The sequence below is a fragment of the Lissotriton vulgaris genome, chromosome 3_1 (genome assembly GCF_964263255.1).
Source record: "Lissotriton vulgaris chromosome 3_1, aLisVul1.2, whole genome shotgun sequence".
NCBI lineage: Eukaryota > Metazoa > Chordata > Amphibia > Caudata > Salamandridae > Lissotriton > Lissotriton vulgaris.
Window position 1 is genome coordinate 2,004,857,885 of NC_141689.1, and position 21,921 is coordinate 2,004,879,805.

At 46.1% G+C, this 21,921-nt stretch overlaps 1 protein-coding gene across 1 annotated transcript in view; it reads left to right on the plus strand.

Annotated features, from left to right (window-relative positions):
• Nucleotides 1-21,921, plus strand: part of WWC2 (WW and C2 domain containing 2) — a 957,428-nt gene that overhangs the window by 508,801 nt on the left and 426,706 nt on the right. The window contains exon 11 of the mRNA XM_086962466.1: nt 7,414-8,024. Within this exon, the coding sequence (XP_086818592.1) occupies nt 7,414-8,024 (611 nt within the window). The remainder of the gene's footprint in view (nt 1-7,413; nt 8,025-21,921) is intronic.

Below are 21,921 nucleotides of genomic sequence, written 5' to 3' on the forward strand. Positions count from 1 at the left end.
TCGCTGTCAGTGGGAGCATCGCTGTCGGTGAAGCATCGCTGTCGGTGAAGCATCGCTGTCGGTGAAGCATCGCTGTCGGTGAAGCATCACTGTCAGTGAAGCATCGCTGTCAGTGAAGCATCGCTGCTGATGAAGCATTGCTGTCACTGGGAGCATCACTGTCGGTGAAGCATCACTGTCAGTGAAGCATCGCTGCCGATGAAGCATCGCTGTCAGTGGGAGCATCGCTGTCAGTGGGAGCATCGCTGTCAGTGGGAGCATCGCTGTCAGTGGGAGCATCGCTGTCGGTGCTAGCATCGCTGTCGGTGCTAGCATCGCTGTCGGTGAAGCATCGCTGTCGGTGAAGCATCGCTGTCAGTGGGAGCATCACTGTCGGTGAAGCATCACTGTCGGTGAAGCATCACTGTCGGTGAAGCATCACTGTCGGTGAAGCATCGCTGTTGGTGAAGCATTGCTGCTGATGAAGCATTGCTGCTGATGAAGCATCGCTGTCGGTGAAGCATTGCTGCTGATGAAGCATCGCTGTCAGTGAAGCATCGCTGTCGGTAAAGCATCGCTGTCGGTGAAGCATCGCTGCCGATGAAGCATCGCTGTCTGTGAAGCATCGCTGTCTGTGGGAGCATCGCTGTCGGCGAAGCATCGCTGTCGGTGAAGCATCGCTGTCGGTGAAGCATCGCTGTCAGTGAAGCATCGCTGTCGGTGAAGCATCGCTGTCGGTGAAGCATCGCTGTCGGTGAAGCATCGCTGTCGGTGAAGCATCGCTGCTGATGAAGCATTGCTGTCACTAGGAGCATCACTGTCGGTGAAGCATCACTGTCAGTGAAGCATCGCTGTCGGTGAAGCATCGCTGCCGATGAAGCATCGCTGTCAGTGGGAGCATCGCTGTCAGTGGGAGCATCGCTGTCAGTGGGAGCATCGCTGTGAGTGGGAGCATCGCTGTCGGTGCTAGCATCGCTGTCGGTGAAGCATCACTGTCGGTGAAGCATCGCTGTCAGTGGGAGCATCACTGTCGGTGAAGCATCACTGTCGGTGAAGCACCACTGTCGGTGAAGCATCACTGTCGGTGAAGCATCGCTGTTGGTGAAGCATTGCTGCTGATGAAGCATTGCTGCTGATGAAGCATCGCTGTCGGTGAAGCATTGCTGCTGATGAAGCATCGCTGTCGGTGAAGCATCGCTGTCGGTGAAGCATCGCTGTCGGTAAAGCATCGCTGTCGGTGAAGCATCGCTGCCGATGAAGCATCGCTGTCTGTGAAGCATCGCTGTCTGTGGGAGCATCGCTGTCTGTGGGAGCATCGCTGTCTGTGGGAGCATCGCTGTCAGTGAAGCATCGCTGTCGGTGAAGCATCGCTGTCGGTGAAGCATTGCTGCTGATGAAGTATCACTCTCGGTGAAGCATCGCTGTCAGTGGGAGCATCACTGTCGGTGAAGCATTGCTGTCGGTGAAGCATTGCTGCCGGTGAAGAATCGCTGTCAGTGGGAGCATCGCTGTTGGTGAAGCATCGCTGTCGGTGAAGCATCGCTGCCGGTGAAGCATTGCTGCCGATGAAGCATTGCTGTCGGTGAAGCATTGCTGTCGGTGAAGCATTGCTGTCGGTGAAGCATTGCTGTCGGTGAAGCATTGCTGCCGGTGAAGCATTGCTGTCGGTGGGAGCATTGCTGTCGGTGGGAGCATCGCTGTCGGTGGGAGCATCGCTGTCGGTGGGAGCATCGCTGTCGGTGGGAGCATCGCTGTCGGTGGGAGCATCGCTGTCGGTGGGAGCATCCCTGCCGGTGAAGCATCGCTGTTGGTAAAGCATCGCTGTCAGTGAAGCTCTCTTAGATGCAGATCATGTAGTCACCCACCAACGAGTATAGGTTGAAGAGCTGATCTCCAATGGGAATCATCCTTCGCTCCCTAACTGAGCTTCCCTTCTTTTTGTTCACAAGTTGCGTGTGCAGTTGTTACATTGCTCCTGTTGCCCTACAAGCTCTAGTGGTCAGTCACCAGTACCCTCTCTCAGGAGGCATCTACTTATTGGAACTTACATATTCTTGACTTGCTTTAATACTCATCACATCTGTATGTCTAAAGAGCTTCTTAGTAAGTTGGGATTATTGCAGAACAGGACCCCCTTGGCGCTGTGGCTGCTCAGATCAAGAAATTAAGTTGATGTCAACCTGCAACGGCTGCAACAGCTGCTACTGCAAAAAACAGTTTGATCACAGCCTTGACTTTGGCATATAACCTGTATCCCAAAACTGGGGCCCAATAACTGCCCAGATCCTAGTGCAAAAGGAATGACCAGAGATATTCCAACCAGGTCCTTACGAACTGTCGCAACAAAGGCATTAGTACTTACCCACGTCTGAAAACAAAGATCATATTATGAAGGTTTTTGATACATAGTGTCCTGTTTATCAATTCCTTATCCCATTAACTAACTACAAGGGGCTGTCACACAGCTCTTGGAAGAATGCTCAAACTTGTCCTTCTTCTGAAGATCTGTACTGCCTATATTTTCTGCGCTTTTCGGTGTATCTGTTTCTTTGGTTCAGTAGTACCTATTCATACACTGGCTATACATTGGACAAAAGTAATGTTTTGGCATGTGTGGCTATAGATTCAAATGCTGTGCATCCTAGTGCCATCTAAAGATGGGTTTGGACATTACAAAATGTTTTTTTTCTAAGAAGCTTCGATTCACTGGGTGTTGTGCGACTTAACCCTTAGTTTTCCAACAAGCATGGGCACCAACTACACCCTCAGTTTGTTTTTTCCACAATCGGGTTAGGGCCTGTTTTGTAATGACTCCAAGGTCAGCAAGCTCCGCCGGCCTTTCTTGGACATAGCCATTGACACCTTTGACACCCAGGTTAGGAAACCGGTCCTTCTTTATTCGTGATTAACAGAGGCTGATCGAAAGTGACCCAAGCAAAATCCATACAGTGTGGTAGTACATAGACAGATTCAGAACCAAAGCCACAATTGAGTCCTTCTTCCCCAGACGTAGCGACTAAGAAAATACAGGGTAATGGATCAAACACCCTTTCGCATTTCCCACAGTGCTACAGTTAGTATCCTTGGACTGACCACCATGGTGTCTGCAATCTCTGCCTCGCTTCCGAGCCTTGTTGGAGTCCTGCACTGCTTTTAGATGCAAAACGACAATAGCAGAAGAAAAGAAACTTTGACAGTGGTACCGTATAGAACACAGCCCCTGACCCACTGCCCCTCTTATTATGTCTATGTCCCGTAGATACCGAAATTTCTGTGTGCACACTGACAACGCACTCACTGCCACACAGCCAGACATTTTGTTGAAGAGCGCCTCCCGTGGATTCCAAGGAATCCGTGGAATTCCAAGGAATCCACGGGAGACGCTTTTCAACACACTGTCCGGCTCATTCAGGCTGGTTACGGCTTACAGCCAGTTCTCTGGGCCTTCATTAATGTGTGAGGAACCAGACTTGTTACGACCTGACTTGTAGCATGTACATCCTACCCATATTAAAGGTTATTCAACAAGCTTAACCAACATTCCGGACAATGATAATACAAGATGTTTCAACTTTACTGAACCTCATCTTCTTTTTCGCTGAACATAGATGTTTTGTTCTTCAAGGGTCTACTAAATATGGGAGAAGGACACTACCACACCTGTCAACTCATATAACTTGTTGGCTAGACTATAGTGTTGTATCGCATATCAACCAGTTATGCCCTGAAGAAGTCCATGTTTATGGACGAAACGCGTCGGCTGTGTAACTCATCAAGATTGTTACTTTTAACCCTGTCTAAATAAAAGAAGAATTTTTGAAGAACACATTCTCAACACAGATTGAAGATTTTTCCTTGTATTGTGTTGCACCTTTGTTATTGTTGTAATAGCAAAAAGACAATCGACTTGCCTGCTGAGGCACCAGACGTTTCAGTGAACAAAACCCCCTTGTTGCAGAGGGATGTCTCTTAGAGGCCACAGCACACCTGCCAACGCCCAGCCCACAGACTGTGTCTTCCAGGGCCTCTGAGGGGGAGGAGATCAAGAAAACATCTTTTACATTGACGCCAGTGGTGCTAAAATGAAGCCTACTCCTAGGTCGGTGGTGGATGCAACACACACGCACCCTCACACTCACACAGACACTCACACTCACATACTCTCTTGTCTACAAGCTATGGTTGGCGAGGTTCTATTAAGAACATAGATTCACATGAACTAACTTTCCTCTGAAGTCGGCAGTGATAGCATATTTTTAGTACAATAAATACATATATCTCACTCAAAACAAATTGCAGGGCAAATACCTATTACTCTCAGCACTCCACTTTTAATTTTCACTGTGAAAACAATCTAAGGGTGTAGTTTGTCCCCATGCTCGTTGGAACTCAAAGAGAGGAGTCACACAACACCCCGTGACTCAAAGCTTCTTCGGAGAAGAGCAACTTATGTCCGCGCACAACACTAGATGATAGGATTATCAAAGGATGTAAATCTGCAGCACACCAACCTACAAACAGATGTTTACAGGGGAAGGAAAATAACCTATTAACCCCTTCCATGCTCATGATGGAACGGTTCCGTCATGAGCGTCGGTTGAGCTGTGCTCATGACGGAACCGTTCCGTCATGAGCTGATAGGCTCATTAGAACCTTCAGCACAGCGCGAAAATTCGCGCCTCGCTGAAGGGGTTAAGTTCTCTTGCAATTATGTACACCACCTCTAGATGGCGTCCTAAGGTTGCTGCCTAATAGATGTGCTTACCCAGGTCCCTGCCGCAGGCTAGTGCTAGTTCTAAAGTGGTATAAAAACACTGAAACAAACTAGATTGGACAACTTGAGCTCTAGCTAACTCTACACTCTGTTAGCCATTTACAATGTTTTAAGGAGGCCACCGTGGACTGAAGTGAGATTCTGCAGGTCAAAGCCATTTTAACTTCTCCAGGAAAGAATGTAACACACTAGAACACATTGTAAAGACTGCTGAGGTTGAACTTAGGCGAACTGGGAACATTTTGAACTGTAATAGGGTGGATTATCTCATACCTTCAAGTATTAAAGTATGCTCAACCACATACTTTAATATTTATTTATTCGTTATGAACCACACAATCAGACCAGTGATCGAATTACTTTAGAACATTTCGCAGTCCTACAAATCACATGATCAGTAAAACAAAAGTGTCCTACATACAACTTATGATGGCTAGGAAAGCAACGGTAAAGACATTGCACGGCTTTTGTACTATTGGTTACCTGATAGTTTATTGGTATTATATTTTTTACATGATTGCTATCCTATTTTGCTACTCACTTACTACCGACTATTATATTGCTTCCAATAGTTTGTTTAATCACCCTCTTGTTGCCCCTACCCTTTGTTTCTGTAAAGCGCTCTGATATCTGCAAAGATCTTGTTTGCGCTATATAAAACTTTGAATAAATAAATCCATTAAATGTTAAATTGGTTAATTTGGTGTAATACAGTGCAAATATCTAGCACAGTTTCTGCCTTTGAGCATTATTGCTTAGCTCCCCACTTTGGTTGATAGTGTCGCCAAAGAGATTATCCTGAAAGAAAAGCCCCCGTGAGGCCTGGGCAATCCTGCTAAAGTATTATCTTCTGGGAGAGGGATAGCTACTTTAATGAAGAATGGTAAGCAGACTAGTCTAGGCTTATGCCTCCAGGGCAAACCTCTGCTGGGTAATCTGGCTCAATATTTGCCATGGGCATCTACTTTGTAATTTTTTTTTGCACCTAAGTGTACATCATTGCTTCTGGGTACAGTTGCCGCTTTTGATATAGATATAGTTTCATTTATTTATTTCTAATAATGGGAAACCAGTGTACTGCACAATCGACAGCACGGAAACAGCAGTTTAAGATTTCTTCCCAGATGGAACATAAATACAACTGCACTACTGGTGTAATATTTACTAGGGAAGACTATCTGGAGGGACTGAGACACATTGAGGGAGGCCGCTTTCACACTCTGCATTAGATGTTAAATCTTACAGTATGGTTGAGTAACTGACTCTAAGTTTACGCTAACATGTATGCAAGTCACAGGCCTCGGGAAGACACTGTGGGTCTCAGAGAGTTAAAATAGTAAACTCAAAACTTGGTATTTGTCTTACCATTGAGTCATCTGCTGCACTAGCTGTAGTATACTAGACAAGGACTTGAGAAGAGATCATTTCTGTAGATGGTAGAATAGAGAGGGAATATCTGTTCACATGTTTCTGCTACTAGGAGCTTGACAGAGCTGGAGAGGACTTAAACAATTTAAGATGGCTAAAGCCGAGAGCAAGTCCCTGGATGATTTTGTGCTAACACTTAGTTTGGATATCATTGTAGTTTTGACCCCTGTCCCTTCTACTGAAAGTGATAGCTCGATTTCCTTCCCCCCTCCCTCAACTTCTCACTGAAACTCCTCAGAGACATGAGTCTGCCCACAATGCACATGAGCAACAAAACAGGCTAACCTAAAATATCAAGCTACCGAAAGCTGAAGGTGGCTTCTCATACTATCCGGCATAAATACATTGGAATTTGTCATGTTTGCTAGCAAGATTAATGCTAGGTGTTACTTGCTTTAAGCTTGTAGGCAGAGGGAACAGGGTACAGAAATTGAGCATGGACAAAGAGCACATGTGCAGTTAGGGCATGGGAAACACCATCAAATATCGAATATGGAAACCTATTTTGAGCAAAAATAGGAATTTGCACCCATCCCAAAATCAGCCTCATAGTTGAAATCAGGGCCATAGAGGTTGTGCAGTAGGAGCCGTGCCGTTGGCAGCCAGATGCTAAGGTTTTGATACTATAAATGTGGGTAACAATCCTCTCCATGGTCACCATATCCCATTCTTTTGAGTCTTGATTCTGTGTTGTTGGGGCCTCTTTCTCTTGCTGTGCATCTTAATTACGGCGTTGGCTCTCATGTCTAATTACTATATGAAGGATAAATCTACTCTCCCAATGTCTTTTATTTAACTGCAAATCATGAGGTCTCTGGAACAGGATAGCCCAACATGTCATTGAAAGCCACAAGAGCCTTCTTCTAACAGCCTTGAATCATCGGACATGACCCCTGCATGTTGAGTAAATGGGTGTTTACCATTTTTACTGTGTTTAGAATCATGTTTAACTGAATTGATGACTGTAGAAAGTGATTTGCAGAGGAGTATTGTTAGAGTTGCTAGTGAGCAACCACTTTGACACTCCTCTTGACAGTAGCAGAGTGATGTCTGGTTATGACTTGTGGTTTGTGTTATGAATAGTTTCTGAAGGAGAGAAGATGCATTTTATCTGGGTGTACCACTGTATAAAAGAATGCATAACTTCTTCTTTGTTTCCTACTTGCTAAGACTGCATGATGGACCAAGATCAGGAAGAATGACTTACTGTTTCTGTTTGGTGTTCTCCACAGCCTCTCAGCCAGCACCTTGTCTGTGTCTTCGGGAAGCAGTCTGGGCTCACTAGCATCTAGTCGAGGGTCGCTGGACACATCTAGTAGGGGTTCACTCAACTCTCTCAGCTCCACTGATCTCTATTACAACCAAGGGGATCAAGCAACAGACCTGGACTACCAGTATAAACTGGACTATATCCTTCAAGAAAAGAGCAGTTACATTCCTTCTGGACCCATCACCACTATCCACGAGAACGAAGTGGTCAACTCCCATGGCCGCCTGGGCTTCGGCAATCCATTGGCATGTCCAGCTGTGGTCCAGGCATCTAAAAACATTGAGCCATCCAAGTCTTTGGCATCCCTGTCTTCGAGATCCTCCTTATCCTCACTTTCACCTCCAAGCTCGCCTCTTGTCTTGGAAGGAGCTTTCCCCATCTCTATGCAGGATACGTCACTGCACCACCTCAGCACAGACTTCGAGGACTGCGAATTGCCTGCAGATTTTACAGGGCTTATTGGTGGCGAGAGCCAGGCTTTGGAAGTAAGAGGTTTGCCAGCTCTTACAGAGGATTGCAGTCTTCATGAAGCCAACATGCAACCGCTTCCACCTGCACTTGAAGGACCCACGGGTAAGAGAAATAAAAAACAAGATATGAAATGTTTGTTCTACCCACCCACTTAGTGGTCCACATTGTGGCAGGGTATCAAAACCTGCAGGGATATAAAAAAACACAAACACACATTCAGAGAGGTTTTCACCAATCACACGTTTAGTTGAAAGGCATCACCAATATTTCTTGTGAAATGTGTAATTTATACTTATGTCCGTTTGCACTTTGGGGATTCTAATGTCACGAGTTAACCCCTTCGCTGCGGGGGTTATTTTCCCGCTGTGTTGGGGGGAAGGGGGCGCGCACGGCGCCCGCATGCTCATGACGAGCTGACCTCGTCATGAGGCTCGGCGCTCCTGTGCGCATGACGAGCTGAGCTCGTCATGACCACACCCGTTCCCGTGGAACGCTCAGCACAGCAGGGGAATTATCCCTGCATGTGAGCGTTCCACGGCTCATGACGAGCTCAGCTCGTCATGAGCACGGGAGCGCCGTGCCTCATGACGAACTGAGCTCGTCATGAGCATGGAAGGAGTTAACACTGATCATTTTTGCGCAGCTGGCAATTTCCACAACTATGTATGTAAGGGAAAGTGGTCTTGGAATTTAGAACTTCTGGGATGAAATTCAGTGAAACTTCACACAAATTTTCACACCACAACATCAACAGCATTGCATCAGACAGTAATTAATAACACATTTCAGAGTAAAAATAAAAGCTGTCCCTGTCATCCTGTGGTATTGGGAATAAAACATATATTCGTGAATAGTAGTACTTCTGTAGAATAATAGCGATTATAGTCCTGGTGATGTTTCAATCACTCAAAAAACACGTTTTTGGAGGATTTTTTTTGTACCTTTAGAACTTTGTCTATTTAAACGTGGTAGCTTCTTTTTTTCTCTCGACATTTGGAATCACGGTGAGTTTTACCTCGTGAATTGGGAAGGTTTTATAAAGATTATATAGTTAAGCTGCGTGATCAGTGTTCTGTAGGAGCACTCCTTTTAACCCTTCAGAAACCACACCCATGATTTGTGGAAAGCAGTGTAGAAAGCATCCATATATTCCAAAAACTATCCATCTCAGAAAATATCAAACGTAATGCTTGCTTTGATTACATTTTTCTGATATACACATTTAAAAGCAAATGACAACATACACTTTAGCTATTCTCAGCAATTTAAAAAAATGTCTTCAGTACCTTCTCCTATACATGTATTATTTAAATGTTGCAATAGCCTTTAACGTTCCTTTGTAGTCCACAGAAAGAAAAAGAATTATGTTTTTGTAAAACAGTTGTGCTGAAATATCAAGAAACATTTCAAAACTTTGTGCGGATTCAACCTATATTAGTTGTGTTCTAGTTTAGCCATGTCCACCGCCCAATACTTTGAACATGATGTGCGCCACAACAACGCAGGAGCCAGAGACTGTTTTTTTTCGCGCCACTACTGTCAACCTCTTTTACACTCACATAAAACACATTTTAGGGCACGTTCTTCCTTGCGGAGCATCAGAGCACATCACACAGTCTCCTCTCAAATTCAGAAAGTAGCACTCGAACTAGAGGCAGAGAAGTTGTAAAAGAGCGTGGTTCAACTGGAACACCAGCAAGCATCCTCCACCAAAACAACTCAAATATGTCTGAAAGCATCCTTACTGACATTTCTCCTTCCAGTTGCTCTTGTGGGCAAGTAAAGATGTCCTTAACCTCAAAATGCCAGAGTAGCTACAAACTCTATTCTGTCCTAAGTAAATAATGCTTTGGGTTTTATATCACCCTGGTGCAAGCTTGCCCACTCCCACTGCCGACCTAGGCTCACAAAAGCCTAAACACCTCCTTCTTGCATAATATATGAATATTAAAGCACCTCTGAGCCCCTTCCCGAAGTGCCGCAGTCCTTTTGTGTTTACCTATGTTTGTTTTACATACACGACTAAACTTACCATTGCCTATTCTTCTCACATATGACTGTGTAGTGTTTTTAACCTTTTTAGTTTTTGTACTTATTCAAAGTTGCTGTAGAGTTTCTGGATAAAAGTGTTCATGGTTGAACGTACAAGGCCCTTCTTTGCTGGAGGGTAAATTTGGAGTATTTTTGCCGTGGAGATATTTTTGCAGACCTGGTTATTCGAGTTTGTGTTCCTCTTGAACTATACTACAAGAATGGACCTGGTTACGTCGCAGCCTGATGTCCAGCTTTTGAGACTGCGGGGTGCTGGTACTGCTTGTAGGGGCGAACAATGGCCCTTGCACATGGATAAATAGTATAGATTAATCCTCCATTGCTACAGCTTCTAGGTTACATGAGGCATCCGTTAACATTGAATACGCATAATAATTAGATAATCAGCTCCTATCAGCCAGCCCCAAAAAAACTACTCGTGCAGTGCGCAATGGGGTCTTTAGCTGGAGCTTAGAATACCTTGTACTATTGTCAGGTATTTTCCTAAATGTGTTGTGACTGAAGAAGCATAATCCAGAACCTTTACAAGAGGGGAGGCTGTAAACAGGGCTTGTCCTAATATATGAGGCCCAGAACCACCTCTGATCATCCTGATCCTTCATCGTGGGCCTCTTGGTTGTCCTGGTCCTCTTTCTGGACTGCTTCCATCTGGCACCTCCGTTCCCCATAGTCCTGAACCTCTTGATTGTCCTGGTCCTCTTGCTCATGGTCCTCCTGGTGGACTTAGTCCTTATGGTAATTGTCATCCTGGTTGCTCTTCCCCTTCTCCTGCTCATCCGCTTCTTGGTCCTCTTTGTCCTCCATCGACTTTTCCTCCAGGTCCTCCACTTCTTAATGGTCCTCATGGTTTTCTTGCTATACCCTTTTTCTGTCCTTTTGATCCTGGTCTTCCTTTTCCTCCTCCTGGTCTTCATTCACCTCCTGATTCTTCAACCATTCTTACTCTTTGTCTTCTGCATTGGTCCTGCTTTTGGGTCTACATGTCCTAGTGCTCTTGGTCAGAATTGCACCTACTGTTCCTGGTATTTGTCTTCATGGGAGTCATCGTTCTCCTGGTCCTCATCATCTTTCCCACTTTGATGCTGGTTCTGGGGTACCTCATCCTCCTCTTATTTCTCCTCCCAGATGTTTTCCTTCTGGTTGTGGTGTTCTTGGTTGTGGTCCACTTGAGTGTCCTGTCCTGTGGTTATTGTCGCCTGCTGGTGTCCCAGGTCGTCTTATTCCCGATTCTCCTGGTTCAACTGATCTTGGTCCTCCTGGTACTGGTTCTCCCAGTAAACTGATCCTGGACCTCATGGTGATCTTAGTCTTAGATCTCCTGTAAATCTTGCATTCCTGCCTTTCTTCCTTCTTTCTCCCCTCTTTGGCTTCTTGATCTGCTTCCTCATCCTTGTATTACTTCTTCTGCTCATTCTCTCCATCCTCCGAGTCTTCCCAGCCCTAGTCCTCCTGGTCTTGTACGTCCAGGTGTTCCAGGTTCTGGACCTACTGATCCTATATTTGACCTTCTGTTAATCCTGGTGTTCTATGTCTTCTTGGTGATTCTGGTACTCTCTCTTCCTCCTCCTATTCATCCTCCTTCTCCTCTTACAGCTGTTCATCTTAATGGTCCTAATTTTTCTACTCTTCCAGAACGTCCGAGACACCCTCCTCCTAGCCATCCTTCTGGTCATTTTCTCCTCCCAATACGCACCCTGGTTCTGCTGATGGTCCTGGTATTTGTATTGGCTCTGGCCCTACTCCTCATGGTTGTTCTCTCCAGGAAGTACTGTTCTGGTTGTAGTCTACATTTTCTTTCCCAGCAGCATTACCTATCCACGTTCTTGTTGTACCAGCCTTCTCTTTGTATCTGATGGTTCTATACATTGGAAGCCTGCAAAAGCACTCTATCCAAAGCTTCAGATGCCAGCCTGTATTATTGCTTGTGAGCGTACCTGGGTACCCCTTATACTCATTCCTGTTTCAGTAGCACTTGGTGGCTACATCCGTACTGTGCAGTACTGGAACTCTGTCCATAGCTGAGCACAAGCCGTATATTACAGGACCTTCCCTTTATTTAATGCCATTTAGTTACTGGCCATCTTCCCCTTACCCTGTTGGCCTGGACTTCAATCTTTACTATTTATTGATCCTTTTCCTAGGATCGGATGGCAGGTAGTACATTCGAACAGGTGTTGGAATGAGGTCTGCATTTGCGTCACCAGCATCCGTGGGATTTTGCCGGAGCGTTTATCAGCATCTTTATTTAAGATCCATGTACAGTTCCGTCACTATGTTTTACAGTGCCTGGTGTTACCTTCTACCAGTATGCACAAGGCATGCTTGCGACATTTCACTTAAGCAGCAGTTTGCAGGAGGTTCTTGCCTTTGCTCATCAAGTATGTCGGACAGTTCATTGATCCATAAACACAAATAGGTTGCACTTGAAATAAAGCAAAACGGTGTTTTTTTTTATTTCAACTATATCAAAACTGATTACGATTAAAACCTCTTAATGTGATACACTAATAGGGCGCGAGTATATTTACCCAGTAGACCCAGAAATGTTGATAGGCAAAGTGCCTAATTAATATATGACCAGATGTATACTGCTATTCTTAAGTGAGCCACAAAAAGCTTCAATTTAGAGAGGTATTTGAGGGTGACATAGGGACTATTCATGCCACATGCTAGGCATGACAAGTAGAAAACCTATAATTTATAGGTGGCCCAAATTTTCAGAGCTTATTTAATGACTAATATGCCAAGAGGGACCATATCTCCACGACATTGCGATGGTCTCCCTGGTTACCCGTTCAGACATGGGTCAGATTCGCAGCATTGATGCGGGTCCACAAGTTGGTAGTGCGCCTGTGCACATGAGACCACGCGACAGAGATTCAAGCTCCATACCGCGGGCAGAGCCCTTTTCTTGGAGGGTATGACGTTTCTGGAGAAACTAAGAATGAAGGCAAGTGTAAAAAGATTGTTTTTCTGCTCTGCAAGAAGTCAAACTATCAAATTCCTCCCTTTACCATCCTGGAGATTGATGATAGCATTGTTCTTCTAAGCTCTTTGCTTTATGCTGCATCTGAATGTCAATTTTACATCTGGCTTGGAAGCACAACTGGCTGCGACTTATTGCTACCAATGTTTTAAACTATGCATAGAGTGGTCTTTGGCTCAACCTAGAGGATTATTTCTCACTGTCATCATGCCATTGGATGTTATTGTTTCATTCCATCGCCTATGGAGTGTTTACATTACATTCTACGAGGGATTATGTTACATCTCTAAAGTACTATCACTGCACATTACATTATGTACCTAATAGATGTATTAATTATGAAAGCAAATGTTTTGGTGTTTCATTGCAGCAGGCTTGACAAAATATTTTAATAAGAAATCTAAAAACAGCCTCAGTCCTATGTGCTTTGCCAATGCATGTTGGGTTTTCAGATGCTGTCTCGTGGAAATAAAGTTGTGATGACAGGTAAAGCGCTGGTGTAGCTCTTTGAAACATAGACTATTAATTACTCTAAGTATGTAATCTCTAGACCTTTGATTTGACAGACATTTTCGGTTTCATGCTGCTCCGCTCCCAGATTGCATCACATAAAAGTATTCCTCAGGCTTTACAGCCTACAAGCTCATCTGAGTGTGTTTGTGGTCAAGTCTGTCAATGTCATACTTTATAACTGCTCACTTGCCAGTTACAATGTGGCATTCCTTCTATTCTCACACGTTGTCACCATTTCAAGCTCAGTTAATCCTTCATGGAATATTGGACATGGCCCATGTTATGTTTCCCAAATCATTTTGAAGATTAAATTAATGAATAATCAATTTGCCACCTAATGTTTTAGATTATCCTGTTTTTGGTTAACCAATGCAGATTCCCAGTAATCAAAAAGTCCTAGTTGGCAAAACCAGTGTCAAACTGCAAAACACATTCTTTTTCTTTTCTTCAATTTCACACTTGTGGGATTATTTTGGCAAATTGTACTCATTTCTATGTTTGCACAAGCAGTTACCACCAAGAGTCGTATTACTTACAGTGCCCAGGGGTGCAACTGGCCTCTGCAACCTGTTTCTGCGCTGCAGGGCACAAAAGGGGCTGCAGGCATTTGTGCGGCCCCATTTCCAAACCAGACAGTGATGGCGCACTGGAGCTATTTTAAGGCGGTGTTCCCTTAGCATGGGGGCGTGGCCAAACACTTCTGTAAAGTGACACTAACTGTGCCCCACCGAGAGGTAATGCACAGTCACCAGTTGCAGAGCAGTGCTTTAAATGGGTAAAAATAAGTGCAGGTACTCTTAAAATGAGCTATAAGTGTTACAAGTGGGCGGGGCTAGGGGCGGGTCGAAGGACAAGACATATAAGACACTTCTACTATGTGGCTGAATACTTATATATTCTTGAGTGCGCACTCACAGAAACAATTAACAATGCTCACACAAGACATTCCAAGAATGTCCTTTAAAGTACTTCCCTAGAGTTGGGATTCTCTCCCTCTTTCACTCGCTTTTCTCTCACACACACACACACAAACATGCACACACAAGCAGGCAAACACCCAGACACAAGCAGACAGACACTCACAAGAAAGGCAAAGGCCATTTTACACCCCTTATCTCCTGTGGCTTTCTTAATTGCTGCTATTATTGCTGCTGTCAGCCGGATGCCTGGATTTGAGTGTGTGCACAAATGCACATCATGGTGTGAATGGGAAACTGCCACTACAACGCGGCCATTTCCACGCAAAACTTAACCACGCATGCATTGCAACGCATGCGTTGTTACCACAAATAGCCTTTACCACGCATACCTTTACTACGAGATTTGTAGTAAAAGCATGCGTGTTAAAGGCTACAATTAGAAAAAGGGGGCTTGGGGTGTGTCCCCCCTAAAAATAAAAAAAATGTGTGAATCGCAAGGGGGCTTAGGGGGGTCTCCCTCTCCCAAAAAAACAGCACCTGTTTTAACGTCGGGAAGTGGAGGCAATCAGCGTCGTTTTAGAAGAAACGGATTGACACTTCCGCTTCCTCTTTACGACGTACGACTTCACCAAGGAAGATCAAGGAGAGGAGACGACGTGAAGAGGTAAGGGGAATTTTAGTTAAAAAAATAAATATATATATATATGGATTGAGGGTTCCGAGCAGGGGGTAATTATAAGAAGGATTGGGGACTGGGGAGTCACGTAAGGTTACAAGGGAGGGGTATAACCTTTACCAAGAGTATGTATGCCCTTACCATGCATGAATTTACAACGAAAATAGTTGTAAATGTATGCGTGGTAAAGGAATATTCGTGGTAAAGGTTATGCGTGGAAATAGCATTCCGTTGCGTGGTAAAGGCATGCGTTGCAACAAAATGAGTTGTAACATCATACAACCGGTGTGAATGTGATTGACAGCATAGGGCCTGAATGAACCCTGCTCTGTCAAACACAGCGTGGTGGTGAACACCGGACATTATGCAGATGAGCCCTGCTGACTTGTTTAGAGGTGGCTCAGCTTGGGCTAGTGGCGCTTTGGCTGTCATACAGCCTTGTCCATGCGCATGAGCCAAAGCAACAATGAGACTACCTTTGATGAGTACCGGTACTCTCCCTGGCAGTAGAGAAGTGCCGGTATTTAGAGCGGTAAAAACGAGAAGTGCCGGTACTCAGTACCGGTGAGTACCGGCCCATTTAAAGCACTGCTGCAGAGTACCTATAAACTCATATCTGGATGTTGGGAAGTGGCAGCTGGCAGGAGTATGCACGCGAGCTGTTCTGGATAACCTCTCGGCAACATTTTACTACTGGGTAGTCTGGGTAGAGCGGTCTCCCTCTTGGTTACACCCTGGCGCTTGGTGTGGACTTGAGTATCCCTAGTTAGGTTGGTTTTCAGCTGACTGGGGATCCATAAGAATATGCTCCCTCTTGGGTGAAATGTTGACTCTGTTTGCTGTGGATTTTATCCGGTCGCTTACTGCTGCGCCTAAACCACTCTCGAGGCGCTAGAGCTCCCTGCTCTCATCTCGAAAGACCTCTGTCCTTACCAAGCTCAGTTGTAGTGATAGCTTTTACCCAGTTGTCAGACGGTGGTATGTGTGCACACACTCTATATGTTCCTTCACGCTTACACACAGTTACTCGTTTGCTGCAGCACCACACTAGTTCACCTATGACTCCAAACCTAGTACTCCTAGGATACACTGCAAACGTTGGACTCACCATGCATAACGAAAGGAGTAGCACCCTCACAAACACATACTATACAATATATGTACCACAAAGTTGTCAGCATGCGTGCAGAGAGCACAGATGTACGCACATAGCCCTTACCCAGTGAACAAAATAGGTAGCGTATAAAGGCACAGAGCGCAGTACAGCAAAACACAAAGGGGCTGATTTACAAGCCCCTTGCGCCACATTTGCGTCACTTTTCCCCTGTTAAAAATGACGCAAAAGTGGCTCAAGGGGCTTGTAAATCTGCCCCAAACATCATGTGTACTGTCCATTTGAATGAAATATACATCACTTAATGTCGCCTATAGACTGTGCAAACCTCCACTACCAACGCATAAAAGAAAACCCCCATCACCCGCCACATTTGCCTTCCAAACAGCTTATACTACATGCCCCATACCTAGAACCGCCAGTTTACCCACCCACCCCACCGGCTCAGACACCCTAAAATATACCGCACACGACACAACATACACACCTGTGCATTGCTCTTTCGACAAGTGCATCAAGACTGTATAACTCGCACAGACCTCTCTCACCATGCCCATCTCTGCTCAAACCCACGAGTGCGCCTCAGGTACATATCTAGGTGAATCATAAAAAAATGCCAAGACTATTTGATCGACCATTATTTTGTGTTCTTAAATAAAACTTCCTTTAACAGCCTTCTTTCCTTTTAACACTTTTTTTTTTGGCAGCTGCAACATTTTATTTGTTTCAGTAATAGCATTTCAAATGTAGGGCTGCACGGATACAAAACGAGTATAATGTAATTGGACAGGAACCCTAATACATATTGTCGATCCTACCCCCACCCCTGCTTTTCTGCTTTCAGTCACGACCAGCTTTACTGATGGTTTAATAGGAATATTACACCAACACGGGCAGGAAAAATTGCATCATAAATATCCCAGATTCGGTCAATAACCTGCCATTATAATTATGTTGCTCATTTCTTGTATGCTGTGCATTTATGTTTTTATCTGGGTGCGTGCTGCCATCTTGTGGCTGACTTTGATAATTACCTTTGAATCGGAGCAGAATGTTTGGGCATGGTGCATGCTCCATCTACAAATCATGAAAAACAAACTGGAGTTAATGTATTTTTTCTTGATGGTGGGCAAAATGCTACAGCTGAACACAGGCCTGTTGAAAACACGTTCATTTAATTATTGTGTTAAAAAGTGGTACACATCACGCAGTGGTTAATTTGTAAACTAGTAAGGGCCGGTGCTCTTTTCAGGAGGCAGTTTCTACCAGCCCATTTCTCCTGTTAGCGCCTCGTAAAACAGACGCCATGAAAACCTACTCGTGGGGAGAGGATGTGGTGTAATGGCCAGAGCTGCCGAACTGGGGAGCCAGGCTTATTTTTTCTCATGGATGCGTCGCAAAAGGCGATCTGTGTCTTCAGGTTAACTCTCGACCAAAACAAACCGACTATACAGCATTAGGAAACTTCGATCACACCCTAAGAAAGGTTTCATTTGTGAACAGGTTTCCAATGTACACGAATTCACAACATCAACACTTGTTTTAAATATCAGAAGTTAACAAAGTCTCAACTAAAAGTCACCGTTTCACATGTACCGTAATGTTACTGATCCCTCTATAGATCCACCCCTAATAAACTTACAAAAAGAACAATTACATAAGATGTATACATCGGGTTTAAAAAATGCGGTTTCCAAATCAGCATCTGACCACCGGTGCTGAGACTGCGGAAATCAGGAGAGTTAGGGACGCCACAACGTCTGCTAAGAACAGAGACAGACTCAAGTTTACCTGTCTTAACGTTTTACTGATGGGGTCAGTGAACGATGCTGTGGTCCTTTTGCTTTGAAAAATACTTTCAGGAGAGGAATGGCCTTCGAAGTGTTTTATTTTACTGTCTCAAATGTTGAGAGATTAAATTCAAATATTTCCCGGTTGCGCTGGCTTGGGGCAGCAAAATAGTGTTCAGACATTGGAAGCATTCCATTATTTTCCTCCGTACATTCGTTCAATGTCGGCCTGATAATGTGTTTTAAGTTCCTTGGGTTTAATTTGAAGGTGTCTGTTACCAAACCCGTTTCAGGTGTCCACGTCTCAGCGCACAGGCGAATTTTCTGTGGGATTTCGAATGATCACCAAGGAAGCTGTTTTGGCACCATAGGATATGATTTTTAGAACAATCTTTTCCATTTCGGGGAACTAGGTTTGTGTCCGCGGCAACATTTTGTGCTTCTCGACGAATCCCTTTTTCTCCCTGTGCAGACTGAAAATGAAAGAGTCCTTAACTGGTGCTCAGGCACCGATGTTGATGATTAAGTCTGCGAAGTCACAGAGCTATGCTTGCGGTCATAGAACTTTGGTAGGCAGGGACTAGGTCATCCTCCAACTTCAGTACCCTTGAGCCCAGGGACAGACTAGCTAAAGTGCCTCTTACTCACTCACAGAGGACCAAGTGATTAGACACCCCAGAACACAACACTCCAGACTCTCTCAGGAAACGCGGTTGCAGGACACACTGTTTTGCTCATACTCCTGTACTCGTCCACAGTAAGATATGACAGACACAAGAAAAGTTTTTAATGTTTATTTTAACTATTGTGCTCTAGTATGCAGTATGCGTGCAACAACAAGTAGAAAAATACCTAACACAAATACGGTCAGCATAGCAAGTAGTCCGTAAATCATAAAAGGAGCAGTCAATATATACAAAAGTGTAGCCTAACCTTGCTCCCCATTTATAGAAGCAAAATTATTAGGTATTACAAGATCTCTGTGTGTTATCAGCAGACCCCGTACCTCAGTCTATAGATGGACGATCTACATTACCTCCGCGCTAGTCTTCCTCGCCACATGACTAACAAAGTGAGCTTCAGCTCCACACCAGAACCCTCCAAAGCAAAAAAGTCAGCCTCCCATCCCTTCCCAATATGGCCGACCCATTACACCCTTGACCTCTACAAGAGGTGGGCCGGCCCAACCCTTCAACCTGTTTTTTTAGTTCTGTGTTGCCGATTCTCTAGAGCGTGTTTCAGGTAAGTGATGCCTGCTGTAGCAGGTGCATGGGTCCTTGGTTGGTGGTCCTGCTCTAGCGGGATCTGGAATCTAGGACCCCCCTCTTCCCCCGGATTCCTGTGTGGGCCAGGTAGGCTCTGCCCTAACGAGCCAAGGATTTACAGGGGGGCAGCCGGGGTGGTCTGGGACTCTGCCTACAAAGCCGAGAGAAGGGGCCGCTAGGCAATGTCCTGGGGGCCTTTATTTGTGCCGGACGATTGCTCCTTTGACCTGGGATTTTTATTTTACCCATGTTTCCCGCTCCCGGTCTGGGAGGACGAGGCGTGGTGGTCTCGGCTGTCACAACCCGCCCCCTAACACTGACTCGTGCAGACGCAGTGCGTCCCGCTCTGTTTTCTCAGGGTATTCCAGGTGCTGTGGCCTTATTTTGGCATTCCTGCACCGACTGTTGGATTGGGGGTCCTGGTGGACCATTCTACAGTTTCCACCGACGAGCCCCATTGGGTTATTGCAATGCCCCCAGGGTTCGCTGCTCCCGGTGCAGTGTGAGTCCACATGGGGCTGGCACTTGGCACGCGTTTCAGCTCGGCTCTGCTTCCGTTTTTGTGTTGGGAACAAGCTCTTCGGCTGGCTTACCTGCTTGTCGTCCGGGGCAGGAGCAGTCCCCAGCGCTGGCTTGTTGTTTCCGCTCCTAGGGGAGGCTTCATGGCTTGCCCGGTCCGATTGTGGGCGGCTGCATTTGCCTTAGTCGGCCCTGGGTTGTGGTTGGAGGTGTCTTACACACGCGCATGTGCACCTCCTTGTTCTCTCGCAGTGGACCGGACTCCCTGGTTTGTAGTTGTCATTGTATGTGGGCAAGTGCTGTTGAGTGCTCTCGGGTCGACACGTCTCCTCTGCCTGGCATTGTATCTGGGTGTTTGTAGGTGGGTACGCATTCATGGGTGTTTTACCTCAGTCTTTGTAGTGACTCACTTGTTCATTCTGATACTCGTGGCTCATCTCGGAGTATGCACTGGTCAGGGGATTGTTACAATGCTGTACCCTTTGGCATTTGACTGACGTTATTCACGGCATTGGTGCAGCCGGTCCCGCTGTCGGTAAACATCTGTTTCCCTCTCGCTCCTGCAGTCCCACGGTCTGCGTTCGGTCTGGGCTGTGATCTGTGAGCAGTGTTTTTTACACTCCTGTCTTGGACCTGAGTGCTGCGTGTGCAGCGTGGCTTCTATGTTTTGTGTGGGTGTAAAATACCGTCTTCGGTCTGTGACATGGTGTTCTTGTTTCGGCGTGCTGATCTGGTCAATACAGGGTTGCCTTTATTTTGGCATGTTGTGGTTGAGGTACCACTGTTTTCTCCAATCTGTTCTGGCTCAAGAGTTCAGTTACTGCCTTTGCCCTCCTTGTTTCCCATTGGGTATATGTTCATGTATTGCCTTTCAGTCCTTTGACTCCTGGTCTTGGTGTTTGCGCTGGGTCAGCGTCCGCGCCCCGCAATTTTCCTTCCCGGTGTCGTGGGATGTCTAGGTCGAGCCTGTTCTTGGGTCTTGTTTTTCCCTTGGGACTCTCTAATGATGACTGCCCCTCTTCTTCACTGTTGTTGCGGGTGCCCACTTCACCCCCCCATGGCTGTCCGTCTCTCTGACGAAGTGTGCAGCACCCCGAGCCTGTTCCTCCGTCCAGTGGGTCCCTGTGGTCCTCCCCGTGGGTTCCTGGCGCCCTAGGGGTTCCCGGTGGCAGGTTGTTTGGTGTTCCTACGGGTTAGGGTGCGCAGTTCCTCACTTCTGTCTTCTGCCCCACGAGCTTCTGTAGCAAAATTGACTGTTTCTTCTGGATCTTCTTGAGCTTGGCTTTTCATCCCATTCCTGTTGGCTCTCTGGTTTGTCTTGTGCTTCGGTTGGCACGGGCTCTCACAGGACTAGGGTTCGGTGTTCTGCTTTGAGTTCCGAGGTCGGTGGTTGTTCTGCCTGTGTCCTTTCCACCCTGATCGTGTCTGCTCTAGTCTCCCACATGTGCTTTTGTGGTTTCACATGGTGGGTTTGGTTCATGCAGTGCTTTTGGGGAGAGGAGTTGGCCTAAAGGCTAATGCGGTCAACCTCAATTCTGGGGATACAGGTTTGAGTCTCTGCATGGTCAGGCAACATCCTGTGATTCTGGGCAAATCACTTAATCTCCCTATCGAAAGGGCGCTGTGTTGGGACCGTCTTTTGCCTCTCCTCGCGTCTTGGGTGGCCTCTGTTTCAGGATCATGGATCCTGCCTCCTTCCTTGTCACCCTGTTATCCCCGGTTTTCAGTTATGGGACTCGCCCACTCTTGCCAGGTGGCGGTTGATCTTTGAGTGGGCTGCTGCCTTTTGATGGTTTTTGCTGTGTCAGGTTGGGGATTCGGCTTGCACCTTTGCTGCTGTTGGTCGTTGGCCAGTGCTTGCTGTGGCGTGGTTAGCTGTCTTTCGGGTCCTCCCGTGTACGGCTGGGACCTGTCCCCCTTCCTCTCATGGTCTCGGCCTGTTTCGGGGTATTGGCATGCTGTTCTGGTACCGGGCTCTCACCCTTGGTTTGCCCTCTGCCCCACTGGTTTCAGGTCCCGTCTGGGTCCTGTGGTTGGGGGTTCTGGTGTTGCTTTCAGCTTCTGCCTGTGGCTCCTCTGGGCTGCCAGGTCCTGTGGAATTGTGGCTAGTCTTGTGCCTCTGTGGCGCAGGCTCACATGGGACTAGGGTTCAACTCCGGCCTAC